General features: G+C 39.8%; 1 protein-coding gene across 7 annotated transcripts in view; it reads left to right on the forward strand.

Annotated features, from left to right (window-relative positions):
• The window catches only part of NRG1 (neuregulin 1), a 142,427-nt gene that overhangs the window by 30,966 nt on the left and 96,304 nt on the right, over positions 1 to 15,157 (forward strand). For 5 of the 7 annotated variants that reach the window (XM_008585716.1, XM_008585714.1, XM_008585712.1 and 2 more), the window contains exon 1: positions 382 to 1,479. The exons of the other annotated variants lie outside the window; for them this stretch is intronic. In XM_008585716.1, coding sequence (XP_008583938.1) covers positions 813 to 1,479 — 667 coding nt within the window. In that variant the 5' untranslated portion in view covers positions 382 to 812. Of the gene's footprint in view, positions 1 to 381; positions 1,480 to 15,157 lie in introns of those variants that run through there. 7 annotated transcript variants of the gene reach the window in all.

Raw genomic sequence — 15,157 nt, forward strand, 5'->3', positions numbered from 1 at the left:
TGGGGGTGGGGGTGGGGGAGAGACAGAGACAGAGACAGAGACAGATCATGCTTGGATGAGGAGGAGGAGAGAGAGAAAGGGACTAGAAGCGGGGACGACGCCGGGGAAGAAAGTGAGCGCGCCCCAGGAGGACAAAGAGGAGTGGCCGGTGGGGGTGGAGCAGGGCGGGGAGGAGTCGCCGCCCCTCCCCGGGCGCCGCTTCCCCGGAGCCCTCTGAGGACAGCGTCTGCAGCGATGCTCGCAGGGCAGGCACCTGCTGCTCTGTCATGATTCAGCCCCTTTCGGCCGTCGCGCTCACACGACAGGATGCTGTTGCTACTGTCGCTGCTGCCGCTGCTGCCGCCGCCGCCGCTGCTGCCGCCGCCGCCGCTGGTCCTGATTTTGCTTTTACTTCTCCTGCATGACAGTTGTTTTCTCCGTCTCGGCAGACACCAGCTTCAGATGCTCGAGGTGAGGAACATGCCTTTCACTTTGGGCTACTGGTTTACTTAATGCACCAGCCGTCAGCTCGGCTTCTCTTTGGGCCCCTGCCCTCTTGAGGAGCTGGGATGGTTTGGAGGAGCATTGCAAAGAACTAGAAAAGTGGCCCAGAAACAGCAGCTCAAGAATTATTAAGATACAATTTTATTTTTTTAGTTGCTAGGAGCTTTTTCCCCTCCTTGCTTCCCTCTGAACTCTTCTTGCTTTGGATAATGGCCTTGGACTTGGACGACTTATCGATTTCCCCCTGTAAGATGCTGTATCATTTGGTTGGGGGTGGCTGTGCATGGTAGTGGACGGTGACAGAGGCCAGGCCTTCTGGAGGTGAGCCGATGGAGATTTATTCCCCAGACATGTCTGAGGTAGCTGCGGAGAGGTCCTCCAGCCCCTCCACTCAGCTGAGTGCAGACCCATCTCTCGACGGGCTTCCGGCCGCAGAAGACATGCCAGAGACCCAGACTGAAGATGGGGGGACCCCTGGACTGGTGGGCCTGGCCATCCCCTGCTGCGTGTGCCTGGAAGCCGAGCGCCTGAGAGGTTGCCTCAACTCGGAGAAGATCTGCATTGTGCCCATTCTGGCTTGCCTGGTCAGCCTCTGCCTCTGCATTGCCGGCCTCAAGTGGGTGTTTGTGGACAAGATATTTGAGTATGACTCTCCAACTCACCTTGACCCTGGGGGGTTAGGCCAGGACCCTGTTATTTCTCTGGATCCAACTGCTGTCTCAGCTGTGCGAGTATCGTCCGAGGCATACACCTCACCTGTCTCCAGGGCTCAATCTGAAGCCGAGGTTCAAGTTACCAGGGAAGTTGACAATGCTGTCACATCCTCCAAACCTTCAGCCGCACCAACCCTGAAGAATCGTAATTTTGCTGTTTCTTTCCTGCCTTCCACTGCACCATCCTTCCCTTCATCCACGCGGAACGCTGAGGTGAGAACACCCAAGTCAGCAACTCAGCCACAAACAACAGAAACTAATCTGCAAACTGCTCCTAAACTTTGTAAGTAGCAACGGATGTGATGATGATGAGTAAAGGAACGGGTGGGCTGGGGGTCCCCGACGGGCTCTCTGGAGCATGTAGCTGCTTCCCCTTCTCCTCGCCTTTCTCTTTCTTCTTTGCATGGTTTTGTCTAAGCAGGTCATGTGACTGCGATGCTTGGGGTGGCATTGAAGGGACGAGGGAAAAGATCTCATAAACTCCTGGGATGAGCCAGTGCTCCAACGCAGCTGCCTCTAGCCGCATTGTTAAATCTGGGGTTGGGGATCCAAAACTTCAGCGTCTGCAAGTCATGCTTGAATTTAAGTTACATTCAATTTATTTCTAACACTTTTTACAATTAAAGTGAAAACCTCAGACTATTCTTTATATATAAATGTGAATTCCCTATGCCAATGAGTATTATTTTGTGTCTTTCTTTCTCCCATTGTAGAATTCCTATCACCTTTCTGTTACCCTGTCTCTCCCAGCAACTAGAAGCCACCTGTCATCTCTCTCTTCCTCCTGTTCCCTAACCACTTCTCCCACCTTTGTATTTTAATTGGTTCTTCCTGGTATTGCAGCAAGTCTTAAGACACTTACAGCGCTCACCTCTCACTAGCTCGAGGCTGTTGCTGTATCAGCCCAGATTATAGTTTTGATTACTGAGCACTTATTAGGGGCAGCTTTATTTTGTTCAGGAAATGCTACAATTCTGAATGAAGGGATTTTCCCAAATTAGTGTTGTCTTCTATAATCAAATGTTTAAATAGCTTCCTGGGCAGTCATTTAAAAGTACACGACCCATTAGTGAAGTACATTGCTTTTTATAAGACGTGTCATTTTAACCCGTCAGATTGCAGCAGCCCAGTTTAATAGCACATGAGTGGGGGGAGACCATGCTCTTAAAACAACACAGAACAATATATTGCTGTTTGCAGTGGATCGTTGCAATAGCGTCATAATGCAAAGTGGGCGATGATGAAATCATGACTAGTCAGATTGTTCTAAAGTTCCCTACAGACGGGAGGAGTCTTCTGTAGCTTTCTGAAAAATGTTTCTAGTTTATTTTTGTTCTGTCTTCTATGCTTTGTTACCATTGGTGAATATTTACTTACTAGGTAAAAGTAAAAGATCAGAGAATTTGGTTCTTACTAACATGTGTAAAATCTCAGAGTTAAAAGAGGTACAGTAAGGTACTCTGGTGAGATGCTCAGCCCTTCTGCTTTCCCTCTAGATGGGTTGGAGAATAGAAACTACCTTTTTCCAGGCAGTGTGCTTAGTATAAAGTGGAGCAGTGAGGTACAGAAACACAGCAACACTTGATCTGTTCTTGCGATTCAAGATCGTGTCACTGGCAAAGATGAAAAAAAAAGAGGCTTGTTTTCAGGTGTGATTAGGGCAAACCTCCTCTACACAGACACTGCTTTGTGTCTGTACCAACTCCCTGCAGCATCATGAAAGGTCTGACCGACATCACTGAACTGCTGCTTCTTTCCAACTGCAAAGTGCCTGGGAGATAGTACCCAGATGAAATGACAGACTGTAAAAAGCAGGTAGAGAGCCTGCAAAGAGAAGCAAAGCCCACCATGGAGAAAGACAAGGTTGCTTCTTTGTCTTTATCATTTTAAACTTAGGTCTTAAATCAAAATGTGCATGAAGAGGCTTAGTTGCCCACGAAAAGAAAGAGGACCCTTTCAGAAAACTCTTCAGCTAGATTCTGTAATTTTGTCATCTGAGGAAATCAAGCAGATAAAGAAACAGGATCCATGATCTAGGACCATGTCAAAGTCTGTTATGAAGTTTTGAGAAATTATTTTTGAAGGTAAATGTTTCTATTAAGTGTTTTAATAGATGATACATTCCATGTAGTTTTTTTTCCTTTCTTTTTTTCAAGCCAGAGTATTGATTTTGTGGCATTTGCAGTAAGTGGAAGAGATTTACTGCTGCCTAAGAGCATCACAGTGGCCAGTTCTGGCCAGAGGCACAGCTGCAGCATTTTGAAGTGCATTGGAGATAAGCCTGGAAAAGCAGTCCGGGAAATAGTTTTGTCCTGAAAAGTTAGGAGTAGACAGTCGGTTAACACTTTAAAGCTTATAGGGTTTTCCAGGGTAACTGTGTTAAATTTTTTGGACTAAAAAATCTGCGCCTAAAAGCAAAAATCAACACAATATCCTAAAAATTGAGTCTTTTTGCGGGGGAAAGGGATTGATCCAGGCAGCTTTGTTTCAGATACTTGTAGGTGATTGTTTTTGTTGTTTGAAAATGTTTAACGATTAAATAAAGCAGAAAAAAAAAGCATAGGATGGGATTGTCATTTTATAATCACTTTCATTCTATTCAACCAGGAAAGTATTCTTTAGTCACAGAAAGAACTGGGGCTTTCCTTTCATCACGCATGTTTCTGACATGAACTAAGCTGTCATGGCTTATATTTTAAAACGACATTGTCATATCTGAAACATGTTCTTCAGTGGTTTCAGGACTTGAATCTCCCTTTTCCATTTTCTTTCAGTCTCAGCATATTCAGCATATTATGCACAGGTCTGTAGCCTTCAAGGTCATAGTCTGTTGAGGGCTAATTGATTCCTCTTTATCCTGGAGCCTGAGAGAGTGGAAGAGAGACAGTCCCAGGAATTGTGTCTGCTGTGCTACTCCCCAAACCAATCTACCTGCTGGTATTAGGGTTTTATTTCCTGCATGCTAGAAGTACTCCCTTCCTTACTGACTCTTGTCAAATTACAACATTCTTTGTCTTTATTATAGTAAAAGGCAAAATATAGTATTTCAAATTGCCTAGGGGTATAGTGGCTATGTCAGGTTTTCTAAAACGGGTCTTTCTTTCATAAAGTAGTAGAGTTTTGTGTTTTTACCATGTTAACCTATACATACATATAGATCTTAAGAAATCTAATATAGGATTAGAATAAAAAATATATGTCTATTTTTTTTGTATGCATGCTTAGTGGTTTCCCACTACCACAACAATTATATTGCCATACTAATTAAGTTTTTATTTTTCCTCAAGTCACATAATACTTGAAACATTAATTTGCTTTCTTTGCATGGGCTTTAAAATTTTTTCTACCCTCTATTCACATGGAAAGTACTGACTTTTGGTAGATTGAGAGAACTTAGATTACCATAAAAAGAGCTGACTCATTAGATTGTAGCCAGGGAGCTGTGGTACCATCTTGAAAGAAAATGTTTTCTGGATGGGAGACCCTGCTTGACAACAGACTCTTTGATACAAAGATGTATTGGTATTTTCATCTTAGTTCAAATTTGTTTTGCTTTGTCTTAAGTCTTTTTATTGGCTTGCATGACAAACCATGGTTACCACAGTGACAATATGAATCACTACCATCTGCAGAAGATCAAACTGAAGAATTGAATATACCAAAGGATTTCTTCCCTTCAAATTAAAAATGGCATTCATTTTAATCTAATGGACCCTTCTTCTCGTTCCTCAGAGCTAGTTATTCTAGTATTTCAGAACAGTGATTCTAAATAACTTCTCCCTACTTCAACCATACTTGTTTAAAGCCTAAGACATTTAAAACTGGAAGGAACAGAAATATCCTCTGTTTGAATCAAATAATTTTACAGATTTGCTGATGAGAAAATCCAGGCTCTGAAATATTTAGTAAAACACTTTTTACTGAAAAATTTAGTGAAATCCAAAGTGGTAGAAAACAGAGTAATGTCCTGTCTCCCATAATTCAAACACACACACACAGACACACACACAGAGCTGTCTTTTCCTGTTCTCTTTTCCTGTTCTAGAGGTTAAAGCTGGAGGCTAGCTCTGGGTGTTTAAGTGACATCTGATTGCCAATTAGGGGAGTTCTTCGAGTGGGACCACCAGTCAAGCATGGATAGTTCACATCACTCAAATTAAGTTTTCTTCTCGCCTTCCTGTTTTGCTGTTATTAAATTTTCAGTAGTGGTGGTCCATTCCCGTTTCATTTGATCATCCATCCACTGTTCAGCTTGCTTTGAAAACAGCTTTGGGTTGCCTAGGGTGAGCTCTCCCCTAATAAAAAGCAGGTGGCTCTGTGGCCCACCTCTTTCCTGTACATCCCACTTTGATTTTTTCCTCCCTATTCCTTTGTGGTACCCAGATTGGTTTTCTTCTATCCTCTTCCTTCCCACCTTCCCAATTATATCTCGAATCTTTCTTATTTTTCTAATCATGTCATTTTGGCTTTGTATGTTACTATTCATGGCATTCTAAGATATCAAAGCCTCTTCACCTGTCTTTTTACATCTAACTTTATTTATTGCATCTTAATACTGAATGGTATTCACCATATTACACACACAAATAACAAAAAAAAGTCTCCAGCCAATGAACAATATACCAGTTTCTTATTGGGACAGTTAATTCATGCTTTTTTGTCCCTCTTCTCTATCTCTCCCTCTTCTTTTCCTTGATGCCAGTAGCTCTGCAGACTCTTTTACATGCTTGTACACATCGGCATTTCTGCATTTCTAGAGAATCATGATGTCCGAAACCTTACTATTTTATTCTTCCTCTTTCCCTTTTCCTTCTAATAGCACCTCATAATGTCCTTATAAAGCATGAAGGGAGAGATATTTTATAGACTGAAAAACCAAAGCATAAAAAAGTTATGACTTGTCTAGAAACCCCTTTGAACCAGGAATATAAATAATTCTTGCCCACAGACTCTATTGAACTTTCTACAAAACAACATCTACTTTTATGCTCATGTTTCCATTTTTATTATTTTTGCTATATGTCCATGTTTTATTTTTCTCTATTATTTTCTCTTTTTCTTCATTCAGCAAATGTACACTAAGTGTATGCTGTGTGCCAGGCACTGTTCCTAGACCGGCTATATGGCCGTGAAAAACAGTAGAAGTCCCTGCCCTCATGGAGCTTATGTTCTAGTGAAGTTTAAGGATCTAGCCACGTAACACAATGTGAGCTATTTCTTTACTTTCTGATGCATATTTGTGTTTGCCAGATACGGCACAGTTTAGCCCAACCACTGGAGCGGCTGGGAAAGTCATATCTGTCTGGTCCTTTAGGATCACTCCCTTAGGATGGAAAATATATGCACAAATCTTCTAGCATGTACAAGGATATTTCACAAAGTTCATGGAAAGATTTGTACTATCTTTTGATCCTATTTTTCCAAAAACTCTTTGAAGTACTTTCGTAAACATTGTAAGATTATTTTCATGTCCTGGAAAGCTGGCAGCTGTAAATATTTTTGTTTTTACTTTTTGGTCATATTTTCTATGTGTCGTTTTGGATTGCAGAACATCAGGAGTATTAAAATATTCCCAAGGGTTTTCAGTTTCACTGTCCAGAAAACGGAAAGGTTAGAATCTGCTGTTAAGTTGTTTAGTTCTCAAATTGAATAAAAACATGACTTTATATACCATTCGTATAAAGAGTGTTTGACTAGAAGTAAATAAAGTTAATCCTCATGACCTTGCAGCTTGTTGCAATCTTCCGTGCAGTGAATTTGACCCATTGTGTGTGTGTGTATGTGTGTGTGTAAGCATTCAAAGGTTTTTTCTGAATAATGTAATTCATGTCTTGTAGAATGTTTGTATGTTAAACATTTTCAGAGGTTATCTGAGTCACTTCTCAAGTGAGGAAATTCAGGTCTGGAAAAGTGAAGTGACTTGCCCAAGGTCAATATAGCCAATTAGTGGCAGTGCTGAGACCAAAACTGAAGTGATCTTTTCCATGGCCACACCCTGCCTTTCTTCTCCAAACTGTTTTGAGCATTTATTTTCAATATATATGTTACTGTAATTTAAAATATTTTGAATTAGTAAACTTTTACCACTCTCTATCACAGATGTCTTCTTTAGAGAAGAGAATTTTGCCTTTATGATTTCGATCAGTAGAGGACACCCCTCTGGGGGTTGGACATCCATCTCCTAACAACATAGTATATGGGAGAAATTTTTAGCAAAGTTATCCCAACTAAAATGTGTTACTTATTTGGACAGAAGTTAGTTCCTTATTACTGGGAATGTTCAACCATTGGCACTGTTGAGGGATGCTGGTGTTCCAAGCAGGTTGTTAAATATTTTTACCTCTGAGGTCCCTTACATCTCTCATTCTCTCAGTTTCTTGTCTTAGGGCCTTAGCTTTCCAATTGGGCAGACTTGAATTTTAATCCTACTTGACCTTATTCATGACCTTGAGCAAATGAGATCATCCTTCTTAATCTGTTCCCTCATTTCTATATGATAATAGTAATGCACATGTCTTGGGGCTGCTGGGAGGATTAAATGAGGTCCTGGAAAACATCAGGTCTAGGCCTGAAATGTGATAAATATGAAACCAATATCAATTTTCTCCCTCATTCTGCTTGTGACTCCCTCCCTCCTTTGATCTTGACAGTGGTTTTGTAACAAAGCTTGGAGAATAAGTTTGGGAGTTTGGGGAAGCTTGTGAGACACTTAGAAGCGAGTGAAGTGTTGAAGGAACAGGTGGGAGAGTAGGAGTCGTGCAAGCACCTGGAGATCCTGTGCCGGCTCTGCCACTCGGAAGCCACGTGAGGGCGAGCAAAGGACTCACCTCTGGAGATCGGCTTTTACATCCAAGCCAATGCAGATGTTAATACCTGAGGCTCTCAAGAGATTGTGACAAGGACAAAATAAGTTACTCCATGGGAAGAAAAAATTGTTATTAGGACAGGGCTGAACAAATATTAAGTTCCTTTTTTCTCTATCGGGCTTTATATATGCATTTATTCCCAAGTGTTAACATTTCTAGGAATAGATAGTAGGAGGTCCTTACAGGTGAATTAATTTATTATGTCTTGGAATGATATAGAACTTTACAATTTCTTGGGCCCCAGTGCCATAAAAAGTCATTTTTCCCCCTTATAAAAATTGGCTAGAGGACATAGATTATTACTCTTTGGCTAATGTCCAAAAACCCTTGTGTGAGGGGCTTTATTATAAGCAGAATGATTAGGAGTTATTTGTAAGAGAGAAAAAGACAGAGTGGTGCCTAAAACTGTGTTTGTCAAGGAAATACCCTCTGTGAGAAGATCGGGGTAATGGAAGGGAGTTCATACTGTTCAGATGCCGTGCAAGGGAAGAGCTGGGCTGGAAGGATCGCGAATCCTTGATCCAAATAAAGATTATGTTCAGTTTCCTCTTTTCATTGTTCTAAACCTGGATTTCCTGACCTCAAAAGACAGGAATTAAGGTCTATGAGTTATTTTCAGCCTTTGATAAAACCCATAGAAATAACAATTTACATAGAATAATTTCACATGAACCAAACCAAATGTGGAGATTTTAAAAATTGAATTAAAAATATAATATTTAAATATGTATACATATGTATGTGTATATACTCATGTGTATATATAAGTATATATATATATAAAATTCATACACAAGTATCTTAAAAGGGGAAATAATTTTATAATTAATAAATAAAATTGGGTAGATAAAATTCTTTAAAATGTGGAGGAAATGATTGTTTATTAATAGGATAGAGAGGCATGAGACAAAAAACCTCTAGTCCCATGCCTAATTGCTAGAGCTTTGTAAAAAGTGAAAGAGAGAAAAATTGTTATAGACGTAGAAAATAATTGTAACTTAAATGTATATTGAAGATTCTGTTACAGTGAACTTAAAATGAGATCTTATTGGCTGAATTATTGGTCACAATCCTGCAAAAGGGAAAAAGCCAGTGCCGTTCTGGGTATATGCACTTAAGCGATTGGATATTTTTGTTGTGTACCTGATGGTTTTTCTTACAGAGAGATGCAATTTTGTAAGAGCCTGTCATTTACAAAAATATGTAGCATGATATAATGAACATGATATAATGTGTTTTTATTTATTCTGTAATGTAGAATTAGAAATATGGGAGAACTGCTATGCTTTGATCATCTTGGTTCTTAATAACTCAAGTATAACAGGCTTGCTGCAACAATTGAACTCTGAATCAATATTGGAGCAATAAGGCAGCCATTTCTAAAGGGAAAATATTTGATAACAACTAGGGCAGATTTTATCTGGATATAGGTTTTCTGACCGTTCAGTGGAAATAGGCTGATATACCCAATAAAATTTGATGAAATATAATGGAAAGCTTCCTCAGGTAGATCACTTTTTATTTTTCATCAGGGACATGGTGTGACACTACTAGACTTGATTTACTGTAACTTTCAGTTATATGCACTTGACTGTCTGAAATGCATCTCTTGAGGTGCTGTTCTCCCAGCCAAAGGGGAAATTTATGAACTCTGTTTCAAGCAAAAGTTAGTCCCAAATTTAATATGCATGTAATTCTCTAGTAAAAAAAAAAAAATCTTCCTAATTTTATTTCAAAAACTCATAATTTACAATGAAACTAAATGTGTATATGTGCATGTGCACTTGGAAGGACGGTGCAAGCAGTGCTGAAGACAGTGACAGCTGCCACTAGGAAGAAAACGCAATCCTGGGGCCCACACACAATGCTAGATTGCTCAGGTCTAAACTGTGTTACCTATGTTGGTGTAAGTCATTGCTATACTTTACTTTTCCAGCTTGCCTCCCTTTTTTTCAATCAAATCTTTCATTTTAACACAGAGAAACAAGAAAAAAAAAAAATCTTCCTAATTTTATTTCAAAAACTCATAATTTACAATGAAACTAAATGTGTATATGTGCATGTGCACTTGGAAGGACGGTGCAAGCAGTGCTGAAGACAGTGACAGCTGCCACTAGGAAGAAAACGCAATCCTGGGGCCCACACACAATGCTAGATTGCTCAGGTCTAAACTGTGTTACCTATGTTGGTGTAAGTCATTGCTATACTTTACTTTTCCAGCTTGCCTCCCTTTTCCTCCCTTTCTTTTTTACTTGCCATTCTGCAATTACTTTTCTCTTTCCTCTGCTGTTTTATACCCCACCATTACTTCTCCAATGATCTCACCGGATGTTTCTCATCCACATTTCTCTCTCCCATCCTGTTCTGAAGCCAGTGTCCCAGAGCATCAGAGGTTATGGAGTAGTTGACCCGGAGCCGTGGCTTCTCACTGGATGGGTTGGGGGGAGAGTGAGTGAGACCTTAACCACAGACTTGACCACGATTAGCCTGATGACTCTCAGTGTTGCCTCTTCCTTTGCTGAGTAGCAGGAAGTATTTGTTTTATGAAATATGTTGGTGTCACAGCAATAAAAGCTCCATAAATAAATGGAATGATCTAAGGACAGTGGAATTGAACTCTTGTTAGCATTTGTTTGTAATCCCTGGGTAGAGCTTCCTGGGTCATAATAGCTTGCTCTTCTGGGAGCAAAAGGAATCAGTAACCATTGATTGTTACATGATGCTAAGTATTGCCTACAAAGCAAATCTGAAAAATGATTAGTGGCAGAGTTCTGTGTTGCAACTCTGGTCTCTTCTTACTATAGTGCTTAAAGCCAGCTAGATTTTAGAGTTTTTTTCTCATCAAACAATTCTTAATGATTCTTCAAAAGGAAGAGAAAAAAACAATGTCATGTAATCTGTAAAAACTTCAGTTTACATAGAAAATGAAAAAATAATATACAATAATTACTTCAGTCTTTTTATCTTTCTACTTCAATGATAACAGGGAGACGTCTAGATTAACCCCTGGCCAGCAAGTTCAGTTTTGCATGAGTCTAGTGCTATAATTTTAGTTGATCTGAGCCTGAGGTACACATAGTCAATGACCTATGTATCCTGACCTATTCAGTAAACTATTCATGAAAACAGTGGGATCAATACAGTGACATTTTGGCTTCTCAAAATCCTTGGGAAGTTCATTGTTCAAAATTGCTGAGTTTTCTAAATAGCTAATGATTTCTCACCTTGAAACTTTTATTTCCTCATGTTTGGATTAAAATCTTTTAATAATCTGTAATACTTGTAACTTCTATCATTTTAAATGGAATTTATTGAATATAGGATCTTTATAACGTTAACACCATGCTGTCTGGAGGACATAGTAGGTCATGTTACAACTTTGTTGAATACTGTGATCTCATTAACATATGATGAGTTATATTAGGAATTCTAGCCCTTGTATTAAATAACCCAGACCAATGTATATTATCAATGTGGGTTGGGTTATTTCATAATCATAATTAGAATTTCAGAGCTTTAAGGCATCATAGAGACCATTTCAATCAAATCTTTCATTTTAACACAGAGAAACAAGCTCAAAGATGTCCAACTTCTTGCCAGAGATCATACAGAACTAGAAAATGTTGATGGCATTTTCATGCATCCTGTGCTTTTAGCTGCCAAGTCAATTTGCAATCAGTATATATTAATGAAATTATCGTTCTGCACTTCTGATTTACACTTCTGATATCCAGTGGGGTTTGGAAATCAACTTTTAAGCAGGTTAAGCACTTATACAAAGGATAAAATCTCTCTGAGTGAGGTTCTCTCCTTAGGACAATGTGACAGTTTTGGTGGCATATTTTGCTTCTATGTCACTCTTCCTGTGTTCTGGATCAAAAGTTCAAAGATGCCGGATGAATGACAGGTGAAGAGGAAGAGTGACTATTTGGTTCTCATGGTCCTGAGATTCAGAGGGTCTGAGTTTAATTCCCCAGCGTTTTATCTGTTCACTTGTTACTCCTTTCCTAATATGTAGTATGAGGTAATAAATCTTTAGGCGTTGATCATAGCACCTAATAGGAAATTATTTCTTGAACCCATGAACACTACTAAATTAGTCAATGTACCTTATTGAATCTGTTTTGAAATTGATTGTGAAATCTTGTGATTCATACAGTAGAAATTACTTTTATTTCATTTTTGTTTCCTGAGTATACCATAGGCAATATTTCAAAAATACTTAGATTATCTCAAAAACTCTTTTATGGTATTCGAGGTCCTCTCACAGCAAGACTCCAAACCTCCTGTACAGCCTAACTCCGGCTGCCACCCATCCCCCACCCATATGGACCGTGTTCTAGCCAACTGGGACTCTACCCTGTGTATTATTGTATTTCTCTCTTTCATTCTTTTGCTCATTGTATTTCTCTACCATAAATGTTCTCTTCCCACAATCTCTACTGTCCCAAATTCTGCTCAGGCCTCAAGTAGTAGGCGTAGACCCCCCTTCCTCTAGAACCCCACTGCAGGTTGCTTGTGCCTCTTCACGGCACTTACCACCTTCTGACTCGTGATGCTCTTATTTGGGTATTTCCTAAGACCTTGATTTATAGCTAATTCATTTTTGTGCCCTGTACAGTAGCAAACAAAATATGACTTAGGCATCCCATTTATATATTCTTGGAATAGAAACTGAGAGTGACTTGCTTGTGACAGTGCAAGAGGCAGAAAATGATCTAAAACCATATCTTGAATCTCTAGAATTTTAATTTGGAGGAATTCAGTACAGAGTTTAGTTATTACAAACTTTATTGAGACATGGTTCTGGGCACTTTAATGTATGATTTGCAAAGCCTGTATATGTAGCAGCATCACACATATATGCTCTTAAAAAATTCACATTAAAGAATGTAAGAGACTTTAAGCTACAGAGAATTTTATTTCATAACAGTGTGGTAGTTAAGAGCACACACTTTTGAAATAGATTGCCTGGGTTCAAATCACAGCTCTGCCTCTGGCTGTGTGACAGCATATAAGTTACATAAACTATCTGTGCCCTAATGTTCTCATCTGTGAAGTGGTGGCAATGACTGTACTTCCCTCGTGGGACTACTGTGAGGATCAAATGAGTTAATGTATATAAAGCATTTGGAATAGTCCCTAAGTCATAGGGACTATCATTATTATGAGCTATCATTATTATGCAAGTTTTTAAAATTAAATTGTGTTTTCCTTGAACTCTGAATCTGATACCTTGCTGTTCCTGTAATAGTCTTGAAGAAAGGGACAGGAATTTCAAAGGACGCATTGACAAGGATATGGACAAGCCACCATTTTGGTTTGGTTTGTTCATGTGGTTTCTCCTCTGTGATTTGTGCTGCTGTCCTATCTGCACTGTTCTCAGAAATTCAAAGGAGAGCAGAGAAGGGTATTAATCAGTCTACCTGTCAGTCAGAAATAGAGCTCCACGGTTTAGATGGCTTGACACAGAACGCTGCCCTCACTGGCCAAATGCCATCTATTGACATTGATGTGGACAATCATATGCGTGTACATCTAAATTTATTGCTCTGACTTTTTGCTCTGTCATAAAATGGTGGGCAGGTCCAGAAGGAGACAAATAACTCCTCTTCGTTGTTGCAGAACAATTGCAGAACTTTGGATTCTATGATGCTTTCATTTTAGCAAGATAGAAATCTACTCATTATCCAGATGCACTCAATAAATTAATGTGATGATTGGTGCTGTCAGTGATAAGATAACAGTGGTTTGGAAGTATCTGAATTTTATTAAACAAGATCATAGGAGAACCATTAACATTTTAAAGACATGAGAGATCTTATAGATAAGCTGGTCAAAATATTTTACTTTGCCCATGAGGAAACCAAGATAAAGAAATGTGAAATGATTAGCCCTTATATACTTATGATTAGTAAGAAACAGGGACTGGTCTAAAAAATAGGAATGCTGCCTCAGTTAGTGCTTTTTTCAATATTTCATGCTACTTCTCACAAGTTAGATAGTTTTTTAAAGCTGGAGGAACCTCATTTTTTCTGTCATTCCATATTCTTTATTGAGTGCCTGCTCAGTAGGCTGCGTTCTAGGAGTTCACCTCTAAAGGAGAAGAGAAACAAAAGAATAATAAATAAGGAATTTAGCTACTGTATTAGAAGGTGGTGCCTGACATGGAGAAAATAGCAAGTGCAAGGTAGTTAAGTACTGAGGGAGGAACTTGCCACTTTAATTAGAATGGCCAGAGTTGCTGCATTGAGAAGGGAAGACTTGAGCAGCATAAGGGAGTTAACCATGTGGACATATGGAAGAGGAATGTTTCAGACATAAGAAAAAGCCAGTGCAGAAGCCTTAAGGCACTTGCCTGTATGCCTGGACACGTAGAAAGATCAAGAAGGCAATACGGCTTAAGCATAGGGAAGGAGAGACGGGGTATTAAGAGCTGAGGTCAAAGAGGGCCTGATTGGTAAGACCTGGCAGGCCGCTGGAAACATGACAGCTGTAAGACTGAGTGAGATGGCGAGCGTCTGCAGAGGTTTGAGCTGCCATGTGATCGATATGCCTTCGGTTTCCAAGGGGTCACTGCCTGTGGTGTTGAGAGTGGCTTATGGAGAGAGGAGGAAACAGGAGGACCACCGAGGTGACGGTTGCTGTAACCAGACAAGCTTCTGAGAGCGAGATTTAAAGATGTTATTGGATCATTAGATTCTGAATATCTTTTGAAGATGGACTTAGAATGACTTATTGATGGATTGGATGTGGGATTGAGTGAGAGGACTCGGAGATGATTGCGGTTGACAGGATGAGGTTACCGTCAGCTGAGCTGGGGACATCTGGGGCAGGAAGGTCTGAAGTTCCTTTTGCTCAGTTTCCCATTTCATAGATGCCGAATAAGCCAAGGTTTTTACCAGAATTACAACTCTGGAGCTTATCTCCTCATACAAATAAAACAAGACATGCCCGAGAGCCCCATGTAAAGTCAGCACAATTATGTGCTACCAGAGATCCTCATGAATGCAAAAGAAAAGTCACAGCGGGCTGGGGCTGTGTGCCTAGAGTGCTCTGTGGCACTGCCCAGAGCTCACCTCGTGTGACATGGAA

This window comes from Galeopterus variegatus, unplaced genomic scaffold (genome assembly GCF_000696425.1).
Source record: "Galeopterus variegatus unplaced genomic scaffold, G_variegatus-3.0.2 Scaffold3681, whole genome shotgun sequence".
NCBI lineage: Eukaryota > Metazoa > Chordata > Mammalia > Dermoptera > Cynocephalidae > Galeopterus > Galeopterus variegatus.